The sequence below is a fragment of the Mchenga conophoros genome, linkage group LG1 (genome assembly GCF_057382185.1).
Source record: "Mchenga conophoros isolate Kocher_MC1m ecotype Shallow Benthic linkage group LG1, M_conophoros_male_GT1.1, whole genome shotgun sequence".
NCBI classification, from domain to species: Eukaryota; Metazoa; Chordata; class Actinopteri; order Cichliformes; family Cichlidae; genus Mchenga; species Mchenga conophoros.
This window is the reverse complement of record NC_140526.1, coordinates 21,455,868-21,477,687: the sequence shown is the minus strand read 5'-3', so window position 1 is coordinate 21,477,687 and position 21,820 is coordinate 21,455,868. Positions and strand designations below refer to the sequence as shown.

The 21,820-nt window shown below is 42.5% G+C and overlaps 1 protein-coding gene across 3 annotated transcripts in view; it reads right to left on the bottom strand.

The window, feature by feature from the left end:
• sbf2 (SET binding factor 2) overlaps nt 1-21,820 on the bottom strand; it is a 113,345-nt gene that overhangs the window by 12,383 nt on the left and 79,142 nt on the right. For 2 of the 3 annotated variants that reach the window (XM_085269799.1, XM_085269800.1), the window contains 16 exons: nt 19,873-20,043; nt 19,303-19,574; nt 18,111-18,283; nt 17,768-17,841; nt 13,093-13,288; nt 12,142-12,269; nt 10,882-11,057; nt 10,612-10,745; nt 10,314-10,515; nt 9,868-10,064; nt 9,540-9,680; nt 7,935-8,018; nt 6,843-6,917; nt 4,328-4,506; nt 2,610-2,786; nt 2,069-2,170 (listed from right to left, as the gene is read on the bottom strand). In XM_085269799.1, coding sequence (XP_085125925.1) covers nt 2,069-2,170; nt 2,610-2,786; nt 4,328-4,506; nt 6,843-6,917; nt 7,935-8,018; nt 9,540-9,680; nt 9,868-10,064; nt 10,314-10,515; nt 10,612-10,745; nt 10,882-11,057; nt 12,142-12,269; nt 13,093-13,288; nt 17,768-17,841; nt 18,111-18,283; nt 19,303-19,574; nt 19,873-20,043 — 2,481 coding nt within the window. The remainder of the gene's footprint in view (nt 1-2,068; nt 2,171-2,609; nt 2,787-4,327; nt 4,507-6,842; nt 6,918-7,934; nt 8,019-9,539; nt 9,681-9,867; nt 10,065-10,313; nt 10,516-10,611; nt 10,746-10,881; nt 11,058-12,141; nt 12,270-13,092; nt 13,289-17,767; nt 17,842-18,110; nt 18,284-19,302; nt 19,575-19,872; nt 20,044-21,820) is intronic. The other variant, XM_085269801.1, reaches the window with a different exon arrangement.

The following is a 21,820-nucleotide window of genomic DNA, read 5'->3' as shown; positions in this document are numbered from 1 at the left end:
TTTATTTAATATTTTTATCATATATAAGTTTAAAACCCTTACATTGTGATAAATTAGATGTTGAAACATCTTATCACTAAAGGAAAGTGGCAGCTGTTTCACCACATCTGTGCATATCGTTAGTTTTTTCCACTTGTCATGGATGGTTGCAATTTAACACACTTTAGTTTAAAAAAAGAAATCTGGATGGCATGATTTTGCTTTCTATCCCCCCCTAAAAAAGCTAAATGCAATCTAAAAATGACCCTTCATCTGACAGTGCAATGTTAAAATGATCATCTGCTATCAATAACATTTATATAACGCTGGAGCTTCAGGCACACTTGAGCTCACTCCACGAAACACCAGTTGAGAATCGCTTGTCTACACATGCAATCTGGTTGGCCCACTTCCCTGCCCGCGTCTTCTCCAAGACGGCTAATGAGCCCTGACGCGTGTGGAATGAGCGGGAAGAACAGTGTATGGTTTCCCCGTGGGTTTACAAGAACATCCAGCCCTGAGTGGTAGAAAAAGCCCCCCGCAACCCAGCAATGAAATGAGCCCCCCTGCAGCAGACTGAAGAGTGGATTTAAAAAGCGAGCGCGGAATAAGAGGGGAGAGCGTATAAAGGCAGAATGGCAGAAGACAGGAAGAAGAAACCGAAAAAAAGAAAGAAGCATTCAGAAAGGCAGCGAGGATGGTTCTGCATCCTGCCTGCTGGGTGTCTATGGTCCATGGCAGGAGAGCCAGAGCATATGGAGCCCATTTGCCTGTGCGGGTCGATCTGGACCTGGCGAGTTGGAGCCGGTGGCCCGTGGAGAAAGATGCTCTGGGCCGAACACGTGCCCCGCGTAAGGGATCCACAAATTATACTTTTAAACAGCAGCTCAGGGCTGCACAAACCCCATAAACACATCTGAGGGACACACACTTGCAACACCATACATGTGCACTTTAGCAGGTCAGCATGGAAAATATGAGCTCAGAGAGCAAATATGTGAAGAAAAGCAAAGTTTAGAAGCGAACGGACACCGAGAATTGATCAGGATCTAAACAAACTATGAGTTTTCATGAATTAAATCAGCACAAATCAATGACATAAGGCCTCGAGACTTCAAACATTTTCACTTTATCAACACAGTCGGATCACCAGTCAGTAAACTGAGTGAAACGGCCAGAAGAAGCAGGTGCAGTCTGAACGGATGCCGTGGGTGTCCGTGGGGAATCCTTAAAAATGTGATCAATGTCCAAAAATCACATTTAAGTGTTACAAAACGTGTTTTTTTGCTTTCAGTCTTAATTTGTGAGTCTAGAATGACAGCAGGAGATACATAAGAAGTTCAGAGGTACCCTCTCCCCCTCACATTTAGCCTCTTTTTAAAAAGGATACTCCAAAGCTCTGAAGCACTTTGTTCATCAGAGTCAAAGAGACAACATTGCCGTAATATTGCAAAACACACTGAATTAATAGCTCAGCTGTGTAAAGTGCTTTGAGTAGAGCACTCAGGTGGAGTAGAAAAACGCTAAATTAGAATGAGTCCATTCAGAATATGAATTGAGATTATAAGTAGTACTTTTGAATGATCTCTAGTTTGCCGTGATTGCAGAAGGGTTGATGGCATTCAAAATACCCGCCCTGTGTTTAGCGGTTGAATGACTGTGCGGCTGCATCTGGATCCTTTTTACACCTATGAGTTTGCATTTCTGCGTTTCTTTTCATCCTCGCTGAACACTTTGTCCCCACTTTAGTGCAGATGAGGGCTGATAATGAGAGTTTTTACCCCAGACGCCCTTCCTGATGGGGATCTTTCACTGGTTGGGCAAATATGTAACCCACTACACTTGCAAACAAATGTTAAAAGTTACTCATAATAAAGTAAACTGTCACCTATTTTCTGTTAGTAATTAAACTTTAATAACAACTTTTTAAACTCCAGTTTGTATCTAGAAAATCTATATGTGTGGGAAAATACCTAAAGGACAAATCTTGCACCGTTTTAAACCTCCCTCTGGATATTTTGCCCTTCTTCACATCTGTCCCGTTTTCTTTATGTATTTTTTATGAATGGCGTTGGTGCATTTTTCTCACTTGTGTGGTAATGTCCCAGCCGTCCTCCAGGCTGAGCAGAACAGATGAGCCACTGTCCATAAGCTCCACCAGAAACAGCGCCAGCTGCAGGATCTTCTGAAGCTGCGGGAGGCCAACATATGTGCATGTGAACAAATATGCTAAACACAGACCCAACATTTATCCTCTCTGTGCATATACTGCCATGTTTGGTCTGCCAGTAGACTGCCTTCTTGTTTCTCACAGATAGCATTTGTCAACCGTGTGGAATATGTTCAATTTAAGGCCGCTGGGGGTCAATCAGATAAACAGCAAGATAAGGGGTCTCCTCCCACTGCATCGCTGTAAATCTGTTTCTCTTGGGAAAATGGCTTCAGAGAGGATTCACATAATTTATCCATTATGTGAATCTGATACACAGGATGAAGAGAAAGAGTGGACCGATGGGTCATTCTCACACGCTTTTAAGAGTCAGACTCCCGCGTTAGATCAGATGGTTTCTAGACCTGAATGCTGTCTGTTTGCAGATCATAAAAATGGCATGCTTTGTGTGTTTCATTACCTGCTGGATCCATTCGGAGTCTTCCAAGGCTTTGAGGAAGGAGTCCTCCGAGTCCGACGAGGTGGCGCTTGGAGCACAGGCCCTCAGCAGTTTTTTAAAAGCAGCTTTCACCTGCCGTGTGTCTGCAAAGTCCACTGGCACCAGCTCACAGTTCAGAGAGGAGTCCACTCGGAGGCCCTGCAGACAGAGGAATGTAAATTTCAACTAAGAGAAAAATACAACAGTGTGCGCAAAGTACAAAAAACAGATACAGCACGCCACTAAAAACGCTGCCTTTATATCAAAGTTAAAGGAAATAAAACGGCTCATTTCAGACCGTGGATGAACTGAGGTGCTGAGCGCAGCCCAGTGTGTAATAGATAAGAATTATAAAACTGCGAATCGTGCAAACTGCAGAAGCGCAAGATGTTTTTAGTCGACACGGCTCCTCGGCATGCTTCAACGGTGTGTGAAATATGTTTCTTGATGCGTGAATGAAAAATAGAGAAACAAACTGAACTGTGTGACGCACTCGTGCACTGTCCTGCACTGTGGTGGACTTCGCCTCGCATTTATAGACTTGCCTTTAACCTCTTGCATGCTGTAACTGTTAAAAGGAGGGGAGCAGTGCTGACGTCAGTGGCTTCTCCTGCAGATCAGAAGTCATTCTACTTGTGTCTTATGGATGAAAGAACAGCTAGCCAAGCAGAGATTGCAGACAAGGACACGGGTAGCTGCACACTCCACGGGCGAGAAGTCATTCCTGTTACAGACGCTCACCGTCTGATGACAAAATTTACGTCATTTGGACCCAAAAACAACACCAGCAGACTATCAGACGCCAAAACTATAACACACCTCTCAGAGGCTTTGTATTACAAGTTGTACTGGCACAGGTGAGTCTTTGTAATTGTAGGCTATTTCACTGAATCAGCACACTTGGATTAAAAAAAGTGAAAACTGCATAAATGCATAAGATTAAGTGTTTCTGTGAGTTTAAACACAAACCGTTTCATCAGATGTGCTAGTTTTTGACTTTCTCCTTATAATTCCACATGAATTAAACCAACAATTATCCTTTGATACATCAAACTATTCCTGTGCAAGACAACCTGGCCTGAAAACTCCAGACAAACGGCAATGTTTTACAAATCCATTTTACAGCAAGTAGCATGAGCTAGAAAACCCGTGTCTTGATGCACGCTCAATAATCCAGGTAAGGAAAGTTAATCTGTTCATGTGAACGAAGCGTTTTCAGTGAGAGAAACTGTTCATCCACTCATCCAGGTGACTTCGGTGTGACTGCAGATCCCCCTTAGTCTTATAAACAGCACAGCCTCATTGTCAAAATCTCTGATCAACGGCCACGAATACTATTGACAGAGACTTGTGGCATCACAGGTGAAAGATGGTTCAGTGATGGTCTACGTCACTGAACCATCCATTAACTCCACCTCTACAGACTTTACAACATTTATGTTGCCTCAGAAGTGTTTAATTTAACTATATTTTGACTGCTGGGTCTCTGTTAAAAGTGGTGTTCTACTGGACTTCATTATACCCCTTTACACATCTACTACACCACCACCAATAAAACATAATTTAACACATATGACAGTGTAAGAAACATTATAGGTTTCATAAAAGAGGCCACTGAGTGCAAATATAAAACGATATACTACAACAACTCATAGCAAACATGTCCTCTCAGTCTCCGGCCGCTTTGTTTGCATTCTCACCCTTAGATGTGACTTTTCCCCGAAGATGTAAAGGGCTGCTTGATGTTTGAGGAGTTGAGCCTGCAGACTGTGGCTCCCTGCAGGGGGTGCCAGATCCTTCCCTGCTAGTCTGGCACCCACGTCGGCTGCCAGCGGATGCTGACCGAGTCTGCTGCTGGAGCGCAGGCTGGCCCACATGCCTGCAAACACACACACACGGGAACAGAAGTCACACACACACATGCATGAGCCGGCTAGTTCGAATGCCAGAGATGTACACATGCTGTCAAACAAACTAAGACCGAATGATGAACAGCGCATGACATGCGAGCTACGTTTACATGCACAGCAGTACAACGGCTATTATGTAAACACCTTCATTCCTTCAGTCCATGAACAAAGCGACTGCTCTGAGAGTCGGATGTGCTGGGATATTAGAAGCAGAAGTTGCTGGAATTTTTAGCAAGTCAACAAGTCTAGATGGTGTTTCTCTGAAAACAGCATGCAACGCCTTCCAAGCAGCATGAACCACTGCCAGAAGGACGTGATTTTTCACAATAATCACTTTCAGGCCTTTTTCAGTTGCACTTGCGGAGTTATCAAACCACAACTGTCAGCTGCTGTAGCCGGGTCAATTATACAAGAGCATAAATTGGTGAAGTTTCAGCGACGCCTCGATTCAGCACGTTTAAACCGACGGGCTTCGTAATTAAAGTTTACAATGAAAACCGAACACAAGCTGTCCGTTTTCTTTTCCTTCAGACAAGATCAACAATGTAATTGTTCCCACCTGACTGACATACCTGCTGACTGTTGGTTAGACCTTTTATGATTGAGAGACAAACAGGAAATCAAACCACGTCATCACCACTGCTGGGGTGGTCACTTCTGAAATGTAATAGTTTCCAGATAGTCTGCTTGGCAACTTTTTGAATCAAATTAGTGAAAAATAAAAGTTAATTTCTATTTGAATACCCATCTTAAAAATGTCTCCTCATTAAGCTGCAGTTAAATAAGCTTTGCCCAAAGTTAGAACAGTAATTCTAAATGATTATTTTTCCAGGCTGAAGATGAAACGTAATAAAAAGTACTGCTCTTGTCCTTGACGCGGCTAGCTCGTTTTGACTCTGGTCGCCCAGAACTACGAGCACAGATTTGACCAGCACACAGAAGGTGATGGAAATCTTAAATCTTAGTAAATACTACTAAACATGAATGAATGAATACAGCCCAGATGTTCAGATGTAAACCCTGTAAACAGATTGTGCATTTTCATACGCAAGCAAGGGCCATTACAGTCTGAGCTCCACTGACAAAATGATTTTACTTTAATTAGATTTAGTTTATTTTATATGTTCGAAAATAACAAAATGAGCACAGAATAGGAAGCCCCAAAATATTGGCCACTGCTGCCGTTGGCGGTGGATTTCCAGGTGTTTGTAAGCAGGGATTGTCAAAATCACTTTAGATTGCGGGCCACATACTTCGATCTAAAGTGGGTCAGACCTGTGAAATTCTCCTTCCTTTCAGTGTAAAGATGTTTAACTACGCATTTAATCCCTGAGGTATCTTAATGTGAGATAAAAGAACTGCAAGTTCAACACTACGTCTAAGAGTTATGAAGAAATGCTGCTGTAGAAAACGAGCGCTTATTTATTTACTAAGAAGTAATTGTGCGAAATTACAGAAAAACTTCTGGTAGGTCCCAGAAAGCCCTCTTAATTATTAAACAGAAACTTTTTGTTAATTCACAGAAAATGCCCTCTTTTAAAAAAATGTGGGCCTATTGTGACAAAAACGAAATGATATTTCTGTATCAGATAGCGACAGGGTCTTTTCTGTCATTTAATTTTAATGTAATTTTTCAAAACCATTGAATGGGCTGGATTGGATTTTTAATCCGGACCTTATGTTTGACACCCCTGCTGTATGATGTTGTGCTCAAATTTGGAGAGAAAAGCATAAAAACCATCATTAACTCCATATTTATTCTATATAAGCGCACTTTATTCCAATTAAAACTACACATAACTAGTTGCTCACACACCACTTGTCTAAACATGCAAAATATCTAAGAATTGTCATCTCAGATCTTTACTCGTCAACTAAATCCTACTCCTTTGAGTCAGGCTTACAGAATATTCAAGCTGTCTTTATTACACTGCAGGATCGCAGGGGCCTCATTTTGTGTGATTCACGATTTGTTGTGCCATAACAAACAGCTCACCCCCCCCAGCCTTAACTTGCCGCTGACTGACCACAGTTAGCCCTGCTGAGCCAACACATTAACAATGGAAAAGACCACATTAGAGCCACCACTTCGGTTTGTGAAAAACCACAGCTCCCAGAGGAGCGCCCACAAAGTCAGTGAAGATTAGCACTGCGTCCCAGAAGGTCTTTGTGAGGCATTTGCAGCACAGTGCACTGTGACCCTCGGCGCGGTTAGTGAGCATTTGCGTAGGTTAGGAGTGTTAAAGAAGACGAGAGGTGCTGTTATGAGTGCTGGCAGAGGAGAGAAGGAACAATATCACTATACCTTGATTGGGGATTTTCTCCTTACTGGCAGGCTTTTGGTTTGAGTGAGTGAACAGTTTATCTCTGTACTCAAGCACTGGGTGGATGTTTTGTCGAGGAGACAGGGCGAGGGGGTATGGAAAACACAAATCACGTCAACATCAAATGAACCAACACGACCACCAACCCTACCAAAGATTTCAGATTACAGACTAAAACATGCAAATGAGGATCGGCTATTATTTATTCCGAATGATCGAGTGAATGATGGTTGCATGCATGAATAAGATTGTTTGTGGTTTGGTTATAAATGATGGCGTGAAGACAAAAGGCTCGTATTTAAGCTTGTTTTTTGGGGCTTTTGCAGATAACACATGCAAATAAAACAGTAATTAAATTCACATGAAGTTCAAGGCACAGTTTTGCATGGCAAATCCTCTGGATCTTAAGAGAAGACGTTCCATAGCGTTACATAGCGATGGGTTAAGTAAAACCCTGTGTCATCCTTTTAGGGCATTTACAAAAAAAAAAAGAAAAAAAAAGATGACTCACAGTTTCAGCGACGCCTTAAAATATTTGACCTTCATCTGACTAACACGTCGGACACTTTGTTTCCAAGAAATCACATTCCAGTTCGAGCACTCATCGCGATGTGTCAGCTTTGACGGTACATTAAGCTTTTATTTGATAAGTTACAATAATGCTAACGTGGCAAGAAATACGGGTCACAGTTAATGCAGTTAATGTAGCCCCAAGTTTCTCTTATGAGATATAAATCCTTAAATTTCACATAATTATATTTCTTGAAGTTGAAATTGGATGCATGTTTATAGCTATAAGGTACAGATGGCCCCAAAGATAACCAGCAAATAGCTGCTTGATGCTTTCAGTCTGGGGAGTAATGCTTCAGAGGTTACCCAACACTCATAATGTACGCTGTAATCACAACTCCTTAAAGTATGGTGTGTCTGAAGAGATGCAGAAAGCACAAATCCCTGTTTGCTCACTTTCTTTCAAATAACTATGTAATTGTAACAGTTCTGGTGTTTCATATTTCACCAGGCAGCAAGGACGCACATGAAGTGCCAAGCAGGAAACAGAGAAAACCACTCACCTCCTCGAGTAAAGCTGTTTGAGAATGGGATGTCTAAATGGACAGGAGCCATCTTTGGCATCCTGGATATTCTCCTTTCACTGCCTGGAAAACATTCACACAGCACACAGGTGTCCATTACAAACACACGGAGTAAACAGTGAGACACGAGTGAGATCTAAGAAACTAAATCAAATTTGATTTTAGGATCACTCATTGTAGCAACTTTTGATCAGACTTAAATCCCAGTTTTCCCATTAAGAACCATCAATGTGACCCGGGTTATTTAAACACATGAAAATTCAGTTAAATCGTAAGCATGCACAGGATTTGTGCTTGTGTGTGTGTGTGTGCGTGTGTGTGTATAGAGTTTATTCAGGATACAGGCAGAAGGAGGTGAAGTCAGAGGAGATGGATTGGGTGGTCAGTGACCTCAGGCTGTCCTTTGATTCTTACACAACCTTTCATTGTACAAAATTTCCTTCTTAATTTCAATAAATATCACACTCTGTAATGCTCCCATACAGTCACTCTCCCCTATTGCACTCATACACACACAAAGATAAGGTGGTAAAAAAATAACTGCTGACCAGAGCGAACACAGAAAGGAAGAGAATGACTACCTGAGAAAAAAAACACACAGAGCCGCAGAAAACTAAAATAACTTTGTGGAGTGCAAGTCTGCAGTTTTTCTGAAGACGTGAACTCTGCATGGCCTCTTGTCCCTTTTGAAACGAACTTGTTCCCCCCGCCCCAAGAAAAAAAAATTGTAGTACAATTATGGTCAGTGTAACGGAGCAATAAACGCTGTAAAGCGGCATACTGTAAAGTTGTCTGATATAAGGTAGCAATCAATTTTTGCAAGTTGGATTTACTGGAGATTTACACGACTTGATGGTGGAGGTCAGCCACAACCCGAGTAAAAGGTTGTGCTCTTTCTCATGCCCTACAGTTTGACCAACAGCCTTTAACGTTCACTGATAACACTGATGGCAGCCGTCCATTTATTGTACATGTCCTCATTTCAGGCACTCGGCACAGATCATGGGTGTGCCTTTGTGGGAAAATGGAATGAGAGAGACGTCGTCGGTGTTTGACTTACGACGAAGATTTAAGGCTCAGAAATCAAAAGAACAGAAGCATTTTGTCTCCACTAAGTCAGAGACTGAAACAGGAAAAGGAGTCAGATTCTCACATCACTGAGAATACTGAGAGAAGTTTGAAAAAGCCTCGCTGTTGCCAATCTTAAAATTGTGAAACCACAGGAATGTTCGGCCTAAAAGTTGGAACCAGTGAGTCCGTGGTGATGAAAGGAGCTACCTCAAAAAAATGTAAAGATAGTTCTCAGATAGAGTTCACAGATTATAGCTACCACTAATTTCTTCCCATGGAAATGGTCAATATACTATTCTTTGGTTCTAAAATTGATGAAAATGTGGGCTGAAAAATACATTAAGAATAAAACATGCAAACCACGGCATAACTGGGACTGGGTCTACCATCAGCACAGTGGACAGGAAGTAGGAGATGCATTTTAACAAATACCAACACGAATCATTATGAACCTTTATGGTGTTTGTGAGACATAAAATATACAGTGAACATTACAATCTTCTTGAAGTGTACCTGGCGAGAGGCCTATCAGGGAGCGGTTGGTCAGGGTGTTGTTTCCATTCATTTTAAAGTAGATCGGGATGGAGTCCAGAATAGCCTGCAGGTACTTCTCCTGTTCAAGACTACTGGATGAATCTGAGGATGAGGCAGGGGCTAAAAAGAGAAAAAAAGTGAATGACTTCTATAATAAAAGCTGTTTGAATAACAGACTTTGTGATAAGTTTTATAAGGAAGATTTATATGAACATTAAAAAAAAATTTTTTTCCACTAGTTGCTTCATCAGAAAACCTGTAATCATTTACAAACAGAACATCTGTGCCTGTCAGCACGTAAGCACACCTGTTGAGGACGGGTTCTGCGACTTGAACAGCCCCACTACACTCTTGCCATGAAAGCCTCCTGAGCGGAGCAGAACGGCTTTGGTGCGCGGGTGTTTCCAGCACACAACAGGCAGACGGTTGTGTCTGAAGCAACGGGCTACTTTGTGTAAACCGCTGTCCTGTACAGCCTGAGGAACAACCAGCAGTCCCGGGTAGCTGTCACAGAGAGAGAAAGTGTTAACATCTGTCTAACATCGGTGAGCTGCTGCAAAGCCACACAAATATGACCGCAATTAAAAAGCCTCCTGCAGAAGTTTGTGTTTTTGCACACAGATAAGAACAATAATTCAGTCAAACATCCCCTCCGCAGGCCTTTTGAGATTCTTAGGCTTGCCTACTTATGAAATCGGTGACATCAGCACATGTAGGGTAAATAAGACAACCTCTAGGCGAGAGGCGGTGTACCTGCGGCACAGCGAGTAGAGTCTGTTCACGGCCGTGATCCTGAACTGCTCGCCGGACTTGGAGCGGGACGAGTTGGCGGTGATGGTGCCCATTCCCAGACGCTGGTAGTCACGGAAGCACGACTGCTCCACAAGCTGCTCCATGGTGGACTTCTCCGAAGCTCTCAAAGTGCTGCTGGGTGGCGGCTCACCATCGTCCGATACTACAACACAAACAGCATTTTCTTCAGTTTGTTTTTCCCCCCTTTCCCATTCTTCCACGTCCAAAAGTCACCACATTAAAATATGTCGCTTCTCACTTGAAATATCGTCATCTTCATGCCAGGTCATTCTGCTGCCTCTGTCATTCTTCTTCAGCGAGGGCTGGCTACCTCGGCCCATGGTGATCTTTCCAGCCCTCTTTGCTCCCTTGACAATCGTCTTTGACAGTGTTCTGCGAGGAGTACAGAGCAGAAATGATTTACTGTGGCATCAAAACCCACTCATAACAATATCTCAGATAACCATGTGTGAGACTGTGTGATTCATGCACGGAAACAACGCTCGGTGAGCTGGCACGCACTACAAACCTGAACCCAGTGTTTCTCTCTTTTTGCTTTGGAAGGATTAGCTGAGGTGCTGTTTGTCCTGCAGCAAATGCAAAGGAGCTGAAGATGGACTGTGGGTAGCGGATTCTCTGCAGGTGCTTCCTGAAGATCTCCACCATCTCTGAGCTCACCTCCTCATCAAAAGCCACTTTAATCAGCTGCAAAAGACAGTTGGTTAAACAGGCTGCTTAATCACACAAGCAACGATTCAAATACAGCATTTCAAGTGCAAACTGCAACGGTGAAAAATGAAGCAAAAAATGCTGCTTTATCATTTATGTTTACTCCAACAAGGACCTCAATTTACAAGAAGAACTTCAGGTTGTATTAAAAAAAAAGAGGTAAAATGAGCAACTGAGACCATAAACTCACGAGGAAAGAGTGACAATGACACTAATCTGACCTAAGTTCAGTCAGTGCACTTAACCTCTAGACCATGTTTGTGCTGTTTGTGCCTTTGGGGCCATTTTAAATACATAATCTTACACATAATACGGACTGCTGTGTGTTTACTTGAACTAAGAATCCACCCCAGAAGTTGTGCTTTAGTTTTGGTGAATAAAATTTTATTATTTAGCACTAATTAACTGTAATTGCACTTTGATAACCAAGCTACGGAGAGTTATTTAACTTCTCATACATATCTGGTGACTTCTGGCTCCAACACAGAACAAAATGCCAAAAGACCAAAAATGCATGCCACCACAAACCAATCAATGGATGATGTCACAGTGTTTTTTATACGGTGGGGCATCGTGACGCACTTCGGCAAGTTGATTTAAGAGATTTGCTCATCTGTACCAATCTGCCCACATATGGTTTCTGCACAGACACGTACACGCACAGAACAGCACAATAAAAACTGTAGAGATGGCCACACAACTCAAGTGACCCGCACTCACTTCCATCATCCCTGGCAGTAAAAAGACAGGAATGAGCCATAAAATTTTTACAACGGTACATCCAAAGAGTAAAAACACATGCTTGGCTGAAAATTATAATGATGTGCCACACCGAATGTTACGGTGTAATTAGTTGTCCAATCTTTTAGTTTGTGATGTGCTTCTTTTTTTTTAGAATCTTTTGCAGCTCACCGAGTAACGAACGAGATCCAGTTCATAAAATAATGTGAAATAATATTTGAGTACCACATATTAAGCTTCAGGCTTCATCCTCTCCCAACCAAGCAATTGAACATCGTGTATTCATGCTAATTTGAGAGAAGCGTGCTTCAGTGTCTACCTGAAACGTTGCAGAGCGGAGCTGCAGGCCTTCCTGCATGTTCTGCTGCAGCTGGTTCTGGATGCTGATCTTCTTCTCTTTGGTCAGAGTGGACACTGGGAAAGCTCTGATCACTGCCTGCTCCCCCACTGCATACAAACACACCAGCATCTTGTTATTATACATACAACCCCAATACTGCATGCCCATGATGTTCAGTCCCTCAGGTGCATTAATGCTGATGGCAGCTAACATATCTGGACAGGTGCCATCCGTGCTGAAAGGTATATACAGGTTTTAGAGCAACATATGCTCCGATCCAGAGTACATATTTTTCAGGGAACACTAAACTGCTTCTATTACAAAAACATGGCTTCATGGTAAAAGACGTGTGTGCTGAACTGGCTTGCCTGCAGTCCAGACCTTTCACCAAGTGAAAACATTTGGTGCATCATCAAATGAAAGAAGACAAAGAAGACCCAGGACTGCTGAGCAGCTAGAAGGTTATATCAGACAACAATGGGACAACATTCCTCTTCCAAAAGTTCAGGAGCTGCTCTCCTCAGTTCCCAGACATTTATGGATTCAATTAGATTCAGTTCAGTTTTATTTATATACCAATGAATCACCACAACAGTTGCCTCAATGCTCTGTGGTTAAAAGAAGAGTGGATGCTACACAGTGATTTCTTGAGACATGTTGCTGCCATCAAATTCAGATTCAGTCTTTTTAAACATTTGATGTTTTTTTATGTTCTGTTGTGATTAAAATACGAGATTAAGAAATTTGTAAATCACTGCATTCTGCTTACATTTTAAACAGCGTCTCAACTCATCAGGATTTGGGTTAGTATCCGATGCCCCTTACTGACAAAACAGACTTTTGCTTTTTTAGTTTAACACTGAAAATTAGCCAATAAAAACAAAACATATGAGTATTTTTCCATTTTATTGAGACTGTTTTTGTACTCACCCAGTGGATCATGTGGGATGCCTTTAAAGATGACGCGGTACGTGGTGAGAAACAGAGCTCCCTCTGCTGGCAAGATGTGCGGGCCCCCAAGGAGGCCCCCTGTGGCCTCCTCCCTGCCATTGGGGTCCAGAAGCACCCGCAGCCCCTCCGCAACCAACTCTTCTCCAGGAAGCAGCGCTGGACGCAGAATCTTAGGCTGAAAGGTAAAAGCATAATAACCCATCACGTCTACAAACACATGCGAGATCCAATTTAGACATTTTTCATTGACAACAAGGTGCTCAAAATTAAGCGCATGTGCGTCACTGAAATCAATTTGTCTTCATAATGTCAAATCACAGCACCGCATGAATTTCTTGGACAAACTTAAGCTACGCACAAACGTCATCATTGAATAAAAAAGAAAAAACACCCCACACATCTTGCAAGCACACTAGTCATCAAACGGCGTTCAGAAATTAAACATCCAACAAAAACAAATTCCTACTCTCTGCGGAGGCCAATTTACCATTTCTACTCTCCTGAAAAACTCATGATCTACTTTTTAAGTGAAAATGTTTCTGTTTTATGCAGCTCACTGAACCGAGTAAGGACTGGTTTTCACTTTATGTCCTCAACATCTGGAAACTGACTGATGTTCTATAGGTGAAAAAAAGTGCATCACAACAGACCTTTGTAATCATATAATTCAAAAAGCAGCTGATACACAGTACATTCTGTTCCCTCTTTTAATCATTTTGCAATAAAAAACAACAACAATAAAAAGGTGCAGTAATGTTACGTTGGAACACATACTTGTATAAGCGGCGTCTTTTAACAGTAAATACCTTACATTTTTGTGCGAATGCTGATTCAGCTGCAATGGCTGAAATTAGTTTCGGTTTAAACTCGCTTTCCCAGAGACGCATGCGACTGACTCATGTCTTTGTTTCGCAATTTGCTTGATAATTAACTGGCTGCCGAGTATCTACTAAAGCAGTATCTACTATACAGTGGGGCAAAAAAGTATTTAGTCAGCCACCGATTGTGCAAGTTCCCCCACTTAAAATGATGACAGAGGTCAGTAATTTGCACCAGAGGTACACTTCAACTGTGAGAGACAGAATGTGAAAAAAAAATCCATGAATCCACATGGTAGGATTTGTAAAGAATTTATTCGTAAATCAGGGTGGAAAATAAGTATTTGGTCACCTCAAACAAGGAAAATCTCTGGCTCTCACAGACCTGTAACGTCTTCTGTAAGAAGCTTTTCTGTCCCCCACTCGTTACCTGTATGAATGGCACCTGTTTGAACTCATCATCTGTATAAAAGACACCTGTCCACAGCCTCAAACAGTCAGACTCCAAACTCCGCCATGGCCAAGACCAAAGAGCTTTCGAAGGACACCAGGAAAAGTATTGTAGACCTGCACCAGACTGGGAAGAGTGAATCTACAATAGGCAAGCAGCTTGGTGTGAAAGAATCAACTGTGGGAGCAATCATCAGAAAATGGAAGACATACAAGGCCACTGATAATCTCCCTCGATCTGGGGCTCCACGCAAGATCTCATCCCGTGGGGTCAAAATGATCATGAGAACGGTGAGCAAAGATCCCAGAACCACACGGGGGGACCTGGTGAATGACCTGCAGAGAGCTGGGACCAAAGTAACAAAGGTCACCATCAGTAACACACTACAACGGCAGGGAATCAAATCCCGCAGTGCCAGACGTGTACCGCTGCTGAAGCCAGTGCATGTCCAGGCCCGTCTGAAGTTTGCCAGAGAGCACATGGATGATACAGCAGAGGATTGGGAGAATGTCATGTGGTCAGATGAAACCAAAGTAGAACTTTTTGGTATAAACTCAACTCGTCGTGTTTGGAGGAAGAAGAATACTGAGTTGCATCCCAAGAACACCATACCTACTGTGAAGCATGGGGGTGGAAACATCATGCTATGGGGCTGTTTTTCTGACAAGGGGACAGGACGACTGATCCGTGTTAAGGACAGAATGAATGGGGCCATGTATCGTGAGATTTTGAGCCAAAACCTCCTTCCATCAGTGAGAACTTTGAAGATGAAACGAGGCTGGGTCTTCCAACATGACAATGATCCAAAACACACCGCCCGGGCAACAAAGGAGTGGCTCCGTAAGAAGCATTTGAAAGTCCTGGAGTGGCCTAGCCAGTCTCCAGACCTCAACCCCATAGAAAATCTGTGGCGGGAGTTGAAAGTCCATGTTGCTCGGCGACAGCCCCAAAACATCACTGCTCTCGAGAAGATCTGCATGGAGGAATGGGCCAAAATACCAGCTACTGTGTGTGCAAACCTGGTAAAGACCTATAGTAAACGTTTGACCTCTGTTATTGCCAACAAAGGTTATGTTACAAAGTATTGAGTTGTATTTTTGTTATTGACCAAATACTTATTTTCCACCCTGATTTACGAATAAATTCTTTACAAATCCTACCATGTGGATTCATGGCTTTTTTTTTCACATTCTGTCTCTCACAGTTGAAGTGTACCTCTGGTGCAAATTACTGACCTCTGTCATCATTTTAGGTGGGGGAACTTGCACAATCGGTGGCTGACTAAATACTTTTTTGCCCCACTGTAAGTCAACAGTCAGGTCTGCACCCTGCGCTGCTTCGGCTCCTTCTGGCCTCCACAGTCAGCAGAAACACTCAGTTGTTCCATTGTCACAAATCGAGGAGGGACGTTAGATCATTCACAACATTTCCCATTAAGGCCACACCTGACCTGTGGGAACGAAGCTCCAGCCAGGAGATAATAGCTTCTTGTCCTCGAATGAACAGCGAGACCAAGAAGAAAGTCCCTCTGCACCTCATTACTGCTGCGAGCTCGGCTGCTTATTGTTGCTGCACCTTAAAAGCATGCACTGCTTTCCTTCTTTAGGGTTATTGCTGCCATTACTACTATTCAGACTTGTCACAAAGCCAGAGTCGGTGTTGTTTACACACTTTCAGCATGTTTTGGCATGATGCTCGCAGCCCAAGATGGAAGCCTTATCCGACACATAAACATGTGAGTAGCTAACCAAAAGCTGCAGCAGACAGACAGCTCTCCGCTGTGTCCAGGTTGCTCCCTAAGCAGCATTGGCATAATGTTTTAATGCATGTATAATTGTGTGATTTATCAAAAGCTGGCAGGCGTGTGGTAGAGCGAGGTCCAAAAGACTAAGTGGTAAAATATGAAAGTGTGATGATATCTGGAAAACACTGGATGACATTAGCTGGATGCAGAGTTGCAGCAAACCAGACCAAACTGAGCACGTGGACTAAACTAAGAGACATGAGTAAAAGTCTTCATTAAGTCAACAGTGCAGAAGAATACAGTGTTTAAAATTAGTCTGTGGTTGTCTGTGTTAGCTCTGCACAGACTGAAGACCTTTCATCCTGTTTCAGCTATAGCATGCTCCCCTCTGTAACCCCGATTTAGATAAGCGGAGGAGGACAATGGACTGGATGGATGGAAGCATTATGTCAAGTAATCCAGATTTATTTTTCTCAGTTATCAATAAAGCATAGAGTATATATATAAAATATAACCATCGCCACAGTAAATGGTAAATGGACTGATTCTCTCACCCATTCACACAAGCACTTTCTTCTATGCTTTTAAGCGCTTTCTAGCTAACATTCACGCACATTCATACCCTGATGGATGCATCGGAAAGCAACATGGGGTTAGTATCTTGCTCAAGGATATTTGGCATGCAGAGCGGGGGAGCCAGGGATCAAACCACCAACCTTCCGATCAGTAGATGACCTCCTCTACCTCCTGAGCTACAGCCATAGTGACGTCAGCTATTAACCATGGCGGGGCAGAGCTCACTAAGAAACCAGACACGCCATCAGGAAAGTGTTTACTGAGGTCTTAAACAAGTAGCAGTCGATAGACTTTTGTACAATTTGATTTTATTTTGCAATCAAAAGATTCACCCCCTGCTCTCCAGTGGTGAAACTGCAGGATTTAAGGAAGGCTATACCCATCTTTTAAATACAGTCTATGACATAGAACCAGATGCCTCAGATGTGATCTGCTTTTTCATATTTGCCTGTTCAACGAGTTCTTTTGGAATATAACTTTTAGCTTGCGCCTGTTGTTAGATGATAAGTATGTGATGAAAACTTAAATTAACAAACTATGAAAGCGAATTTTTAAGTGTGTTACCAGTGGACTCCTCACCCATTTGTAGTAACTTGCAATAATATGGGTCAAGTTCTCTATAGGTTATTATTATAAATGGAATGAAATGGATCTAAAAAAAAGGTCTGCCCCAATTGATCTAAGGCTTGGCTATTAGACAGATGACTCTAGGCTTTCTCCTGGAAACTACTTGATCAGTTTTCCCCCCTAATTGTACTGTCATTAACTTTGAATGTGCTAACTAAGGCCTGCACAGTGTGAGCTGTAGCTCTTGGGTCTTTTGCACTCTCTCTGAGCATTGCTTTGTCTGAATCAACTGCTGATGATCAATTAATCAAGTGCATTTGATTAGCAGCATCTGGCTGCTGTTTACCCTCCTAATTCCTATGGAGGCAGTAAAAGTGTATTTAGTTTTAATCATTTGAAGACTTTTTCATGTGAATGTAGCTGCATAAATACTGTATATACAGCTGCTGGGTCTATGTAGCATAGAGTCCCAGCAGCTTAGTGAGAAACAGCACTCACCTTCTGAATAGGAGGTAACCTCCTGCTCTCGCGGTGAACCGCCTCCAGCGCCTCAATCTGCATAGCTACAATGCCTGTAGGTCAGAAGCTGGGGTCAGTTACCATGTACACACACACACACACACACACACACACACACACACACACACACACACACGCATGTGTGTGCTTTCTATCAGGATGTGTATTTACAGGTTTTGACATGCCAGGAGTTTAATGAGCTCACAGGCCTCTGTTGCTGTTGGCCTGAGCTGAGAAAACACAAATCGAAGGTTTTACTCTGAATACAGCTGAGGGAATCAGGGTGGTGACAGAGAGTGAATAAATACAGTTAGTGCTGTACCTGGGATCATGCTGTGCAGGCTCTTAATGTGCTCCTGTGTCACGCCGCTCTCTGTGCACACCTTATCGATGAAGCGGGCCACAAACCGAACCACAGAGTTGGCGACGTCGCTGTTTTCCGAGTCCTCAAACCCACTTTCAGTATCAAAGCTCTCTGCCACACTGCCAGCAATGCTGCAAACACACACGATGACACAATGAAAATGAGAAAGGTCAAGCCACCATGCCCAGGAGGAGATCTGATCCTAGATGTGAGAGTTGTGTGCTGACAGACATGGATTTAAACATGCACTGTGCTAAAGAGCAGTGAAGGTGAGAGTGATTTGCAGCCTGGCATGAGCTGAGTGCTGATGCCTGGATCGCTGGCTCAGACTCTATTATCCAAGGAGAATGGTTCACATGAGAAACTGATGCAACTTTCCTTTTGGATGCACAAATACTAAGTGATGAAATCCAAATGTCCTCTGTGGGAAGCAAACATGTCTGGGGTGAAAGCAAAAGAAATTGAAAGAACTTTTCCACATAAATACATTCTTGGCTGCAGCTTTTCTCTCATCTTATTATAAATAGAAACAAAACACATTATAAAATAGCGACATTGTGTTCTTGTGCAATTAGGAACAAAATATAAAAAACTGCAAAAAGCTACATCCTCCTGACCTTCAGTTAAACAAGAAACGACAACAAGAAAATCTACATGAATACCCTTCGGTTTTCAGGGCAAGACATTTAAGGAGGGGATCTTCCCCTGTTTAATTGTCTCCACAGTTGGTATAGAACATAGGAAATCACTCCCACTCTTAATTTGTTTGGTTTGGGTGAGTACAGCGTAGCTCCAGTATAAGACAACCTGATGGTTTTAAAGTTTCCAGCAGAAGTAAATGAGCCGCACACTTGTTTTAGTGCAGTAGCGATGTGAGCCCACAGGATGGATGTGGTCCGGAAACAGAAGGGGAGCTGCGATCCATTTGGCTAAATAGGAAGGTATCATGTAGACCGCAAGCTCTGCCACATCCACCCACATGCTTATCATCACCTTATTAAGAGAAGCACAGATACTCCCAAATCATGAAACCCAACATGGAAGTTTCCTTCCAGATAAGACTAATCGCTCTACCTTGCAAATGCAGAACAAGCCAAAAGACATTAAAAAGGTTGCAGTCGGGTTTAAGATGTTAAACCGCTCTCCTGACCTGTTTGTCACAATGCTGTTACTGCCGCTCTCCCAGTCAGTTGCAGGGGTGTTGCGCAGCAGCTTGTTCTTGCTGCTGTCCAAAGGCACCAGCAGGTAAACCATGAGGCTCGCGTAGTGGATGGCCTGGCTGAACACGGTGCTCTCCTCGTTCTTCACGAGCTCCTGCTGCTTGTCTTTGCTCAGACTGGGCCATAAACGCAGCTGCTCTGCTGCTAGGTCCATGGCTGTCTGCTCTTCATCTCGGTCCGCTGCAGGCACGGCACCGGCATCCTAAAGGAGGTAGAAGCAGAAAATAAACATCTTAACAGCCTGCTCAAAAACTTGTTTTGACATTCATACTGTCTTTGAATGTAACTTTGCTAAAGAAGCCAAATGTCATGGTTTGTTGAGCTACTTAAAACCAAGATTGCTTTGAAAAGCATTATTTTGCATTTATATTCGGATATTTGCTTGAAAACTACATATTAGTAATAAATTATAATAAAATTATTTTCTCACAATGATTTTTAGTTTAATAGACTTAAAATTGTTACAAAATGTGCAACAGTCCCTCCTATCCCTGTTTTACCTTTAACGTGGCGGTGACGCCCCCCTTTTCCTCCGGGGTGTTAAGATAAAGGGCTCGGATCTGGCTCTGTACTTCGCTGTAGAAAGTGGCTTCCCAGAACTGCTGGTTGGTCCAGATGGGATGGTCCTGTATGCAGGTGTAGGCAAACTGGTTCACTCCCGGAGCCAACTTCTACAAGGCAAAACGGAGATCACACAGTGAGGACAATGTGGACAAAAAAAGAGAAAAGAAGCAAGATTACACAGCAGGCTGTTTGGTGGTTAGTTTTCTATGTGGGGCTGATTTTTCACTGGATTTGTGACCGACACTGCATGTTTGTGTAGACACGCGATCTTGTGTAGAAAGAGAAAAGAGCCCTCGTGAATTTAAATCTTGGGGGTTATTAAATGACTGACTGATGGAGTAAAAACATAAAAAACAACCTAAAACAAACAAAAAAAGGATAGGAAAAAAAAGTTTATGTCAGCTCCGACAGTAAAAGACACTCACCAGATGTTTGACTGTCGGGCTTAAAAACAACGAATGACAGTCTCATTGTTTACAATTAAATATATGTTAGGACAGCAACTGCATTTCCTGTTTTCATAAAATTGAATTCATGTATCAACTAAAAACCTGACAAAGTCAATCAAATCCTTTTTCACCCCCCGTGAGGACAAACACACTGGAGCATGTGGCTCCACAGCCAAACAAAGGCACACAACTTCATTTTAAATTCTGAGGGCAATCAAAGCGGGGACGGAAATCATCTGCGGTACTCGGCAAAAGTCTTGAATCAACCCTAAAGAGGCAGACTTTCTTGGAATTTGTAAAGTGCTCTTGAGCAATAGTTCCCCAGCTTTCTGAAAAGCTATCAAAACTTTTCTTTGGACACTGGCTGCTTTTTCAGTATTTTTCAGAAGAATTGAAGAACACCTTCAATTTTCAATCGAACAATGATTCCAAACACACAGACAATGGTGTAAAAGCAAACCTAGATAGAAATAAACGCTCAAGTGAACACCATCAGTCATGGTGTGGTCTCCCCAGAATGGAGATCTCATCATTACCGCAGCAGTGAGGGATCATTTTGAGAGAGAATGGAATTTAAAAAAGGCAGCAAACATCCAAAGAAGAGCTTTAAATGTCTTTCAATAAATCTGGCGATGTATTCCTGAAGGCCACTACTAAAGAAATTACAAAAAAAGTTTACCTAAGAGTTCAGGCTGTGTTCAAGCATAAAGCTGGTGATTCTTTCGTGCTTGTTAGAACTGTACAGACTCTGTTTTTGCCTGATTTACCGTTTTTTCAAAGTATGTTTAAACAGGTTTCAATAAATCATTATAATTTTGTGTGGTTCAAGACTTCTTACTGCATAAACACAATTATCAAGCCATGAAAATACACATTGGACTCAGGTCTAGAGCCTAAACGTTTCTCTTTTTGTTCTCCTGAAGATAAATAAGATAAGATAAGATAACCTTTATTAGTCCCACACTTGGGAAATTTGTTTTGTCACAGCAGGAAGTGGACAGTGCAAAAGTTATGACAAACGCTCCCCCAGCCTGAGCTAAAATATCCTGCATGCATTATTGGAGATATAACTTCTTAAACAGATAACAACTCCTACTGATGAAGCAGCACACGTTCTTGTGCCTACACTAGTGAAAAACAGTGTTGTTGTTTTTCACTAGTGTAGCCCAAGCAGTGAATCACCTGCTGCTTACAAAAACAGATTCTGAACATACTGTACCGTCCTCAGCACAAGACATGAACGTTGCGGCACACTGTACTGTAATAACACATGTTTAACCACACTGGAAGTGGTGGGGAAGCAAAAAAATAAATCAATCACGCCACGAACAACACGATCCAAATACAAGCACGGCGTGCCATTAAATTATCATCACAAACCAACCGCCCACAACCGTCCACCTCCCTTCAAAGTCTGACAGCCATATGTAAGGCT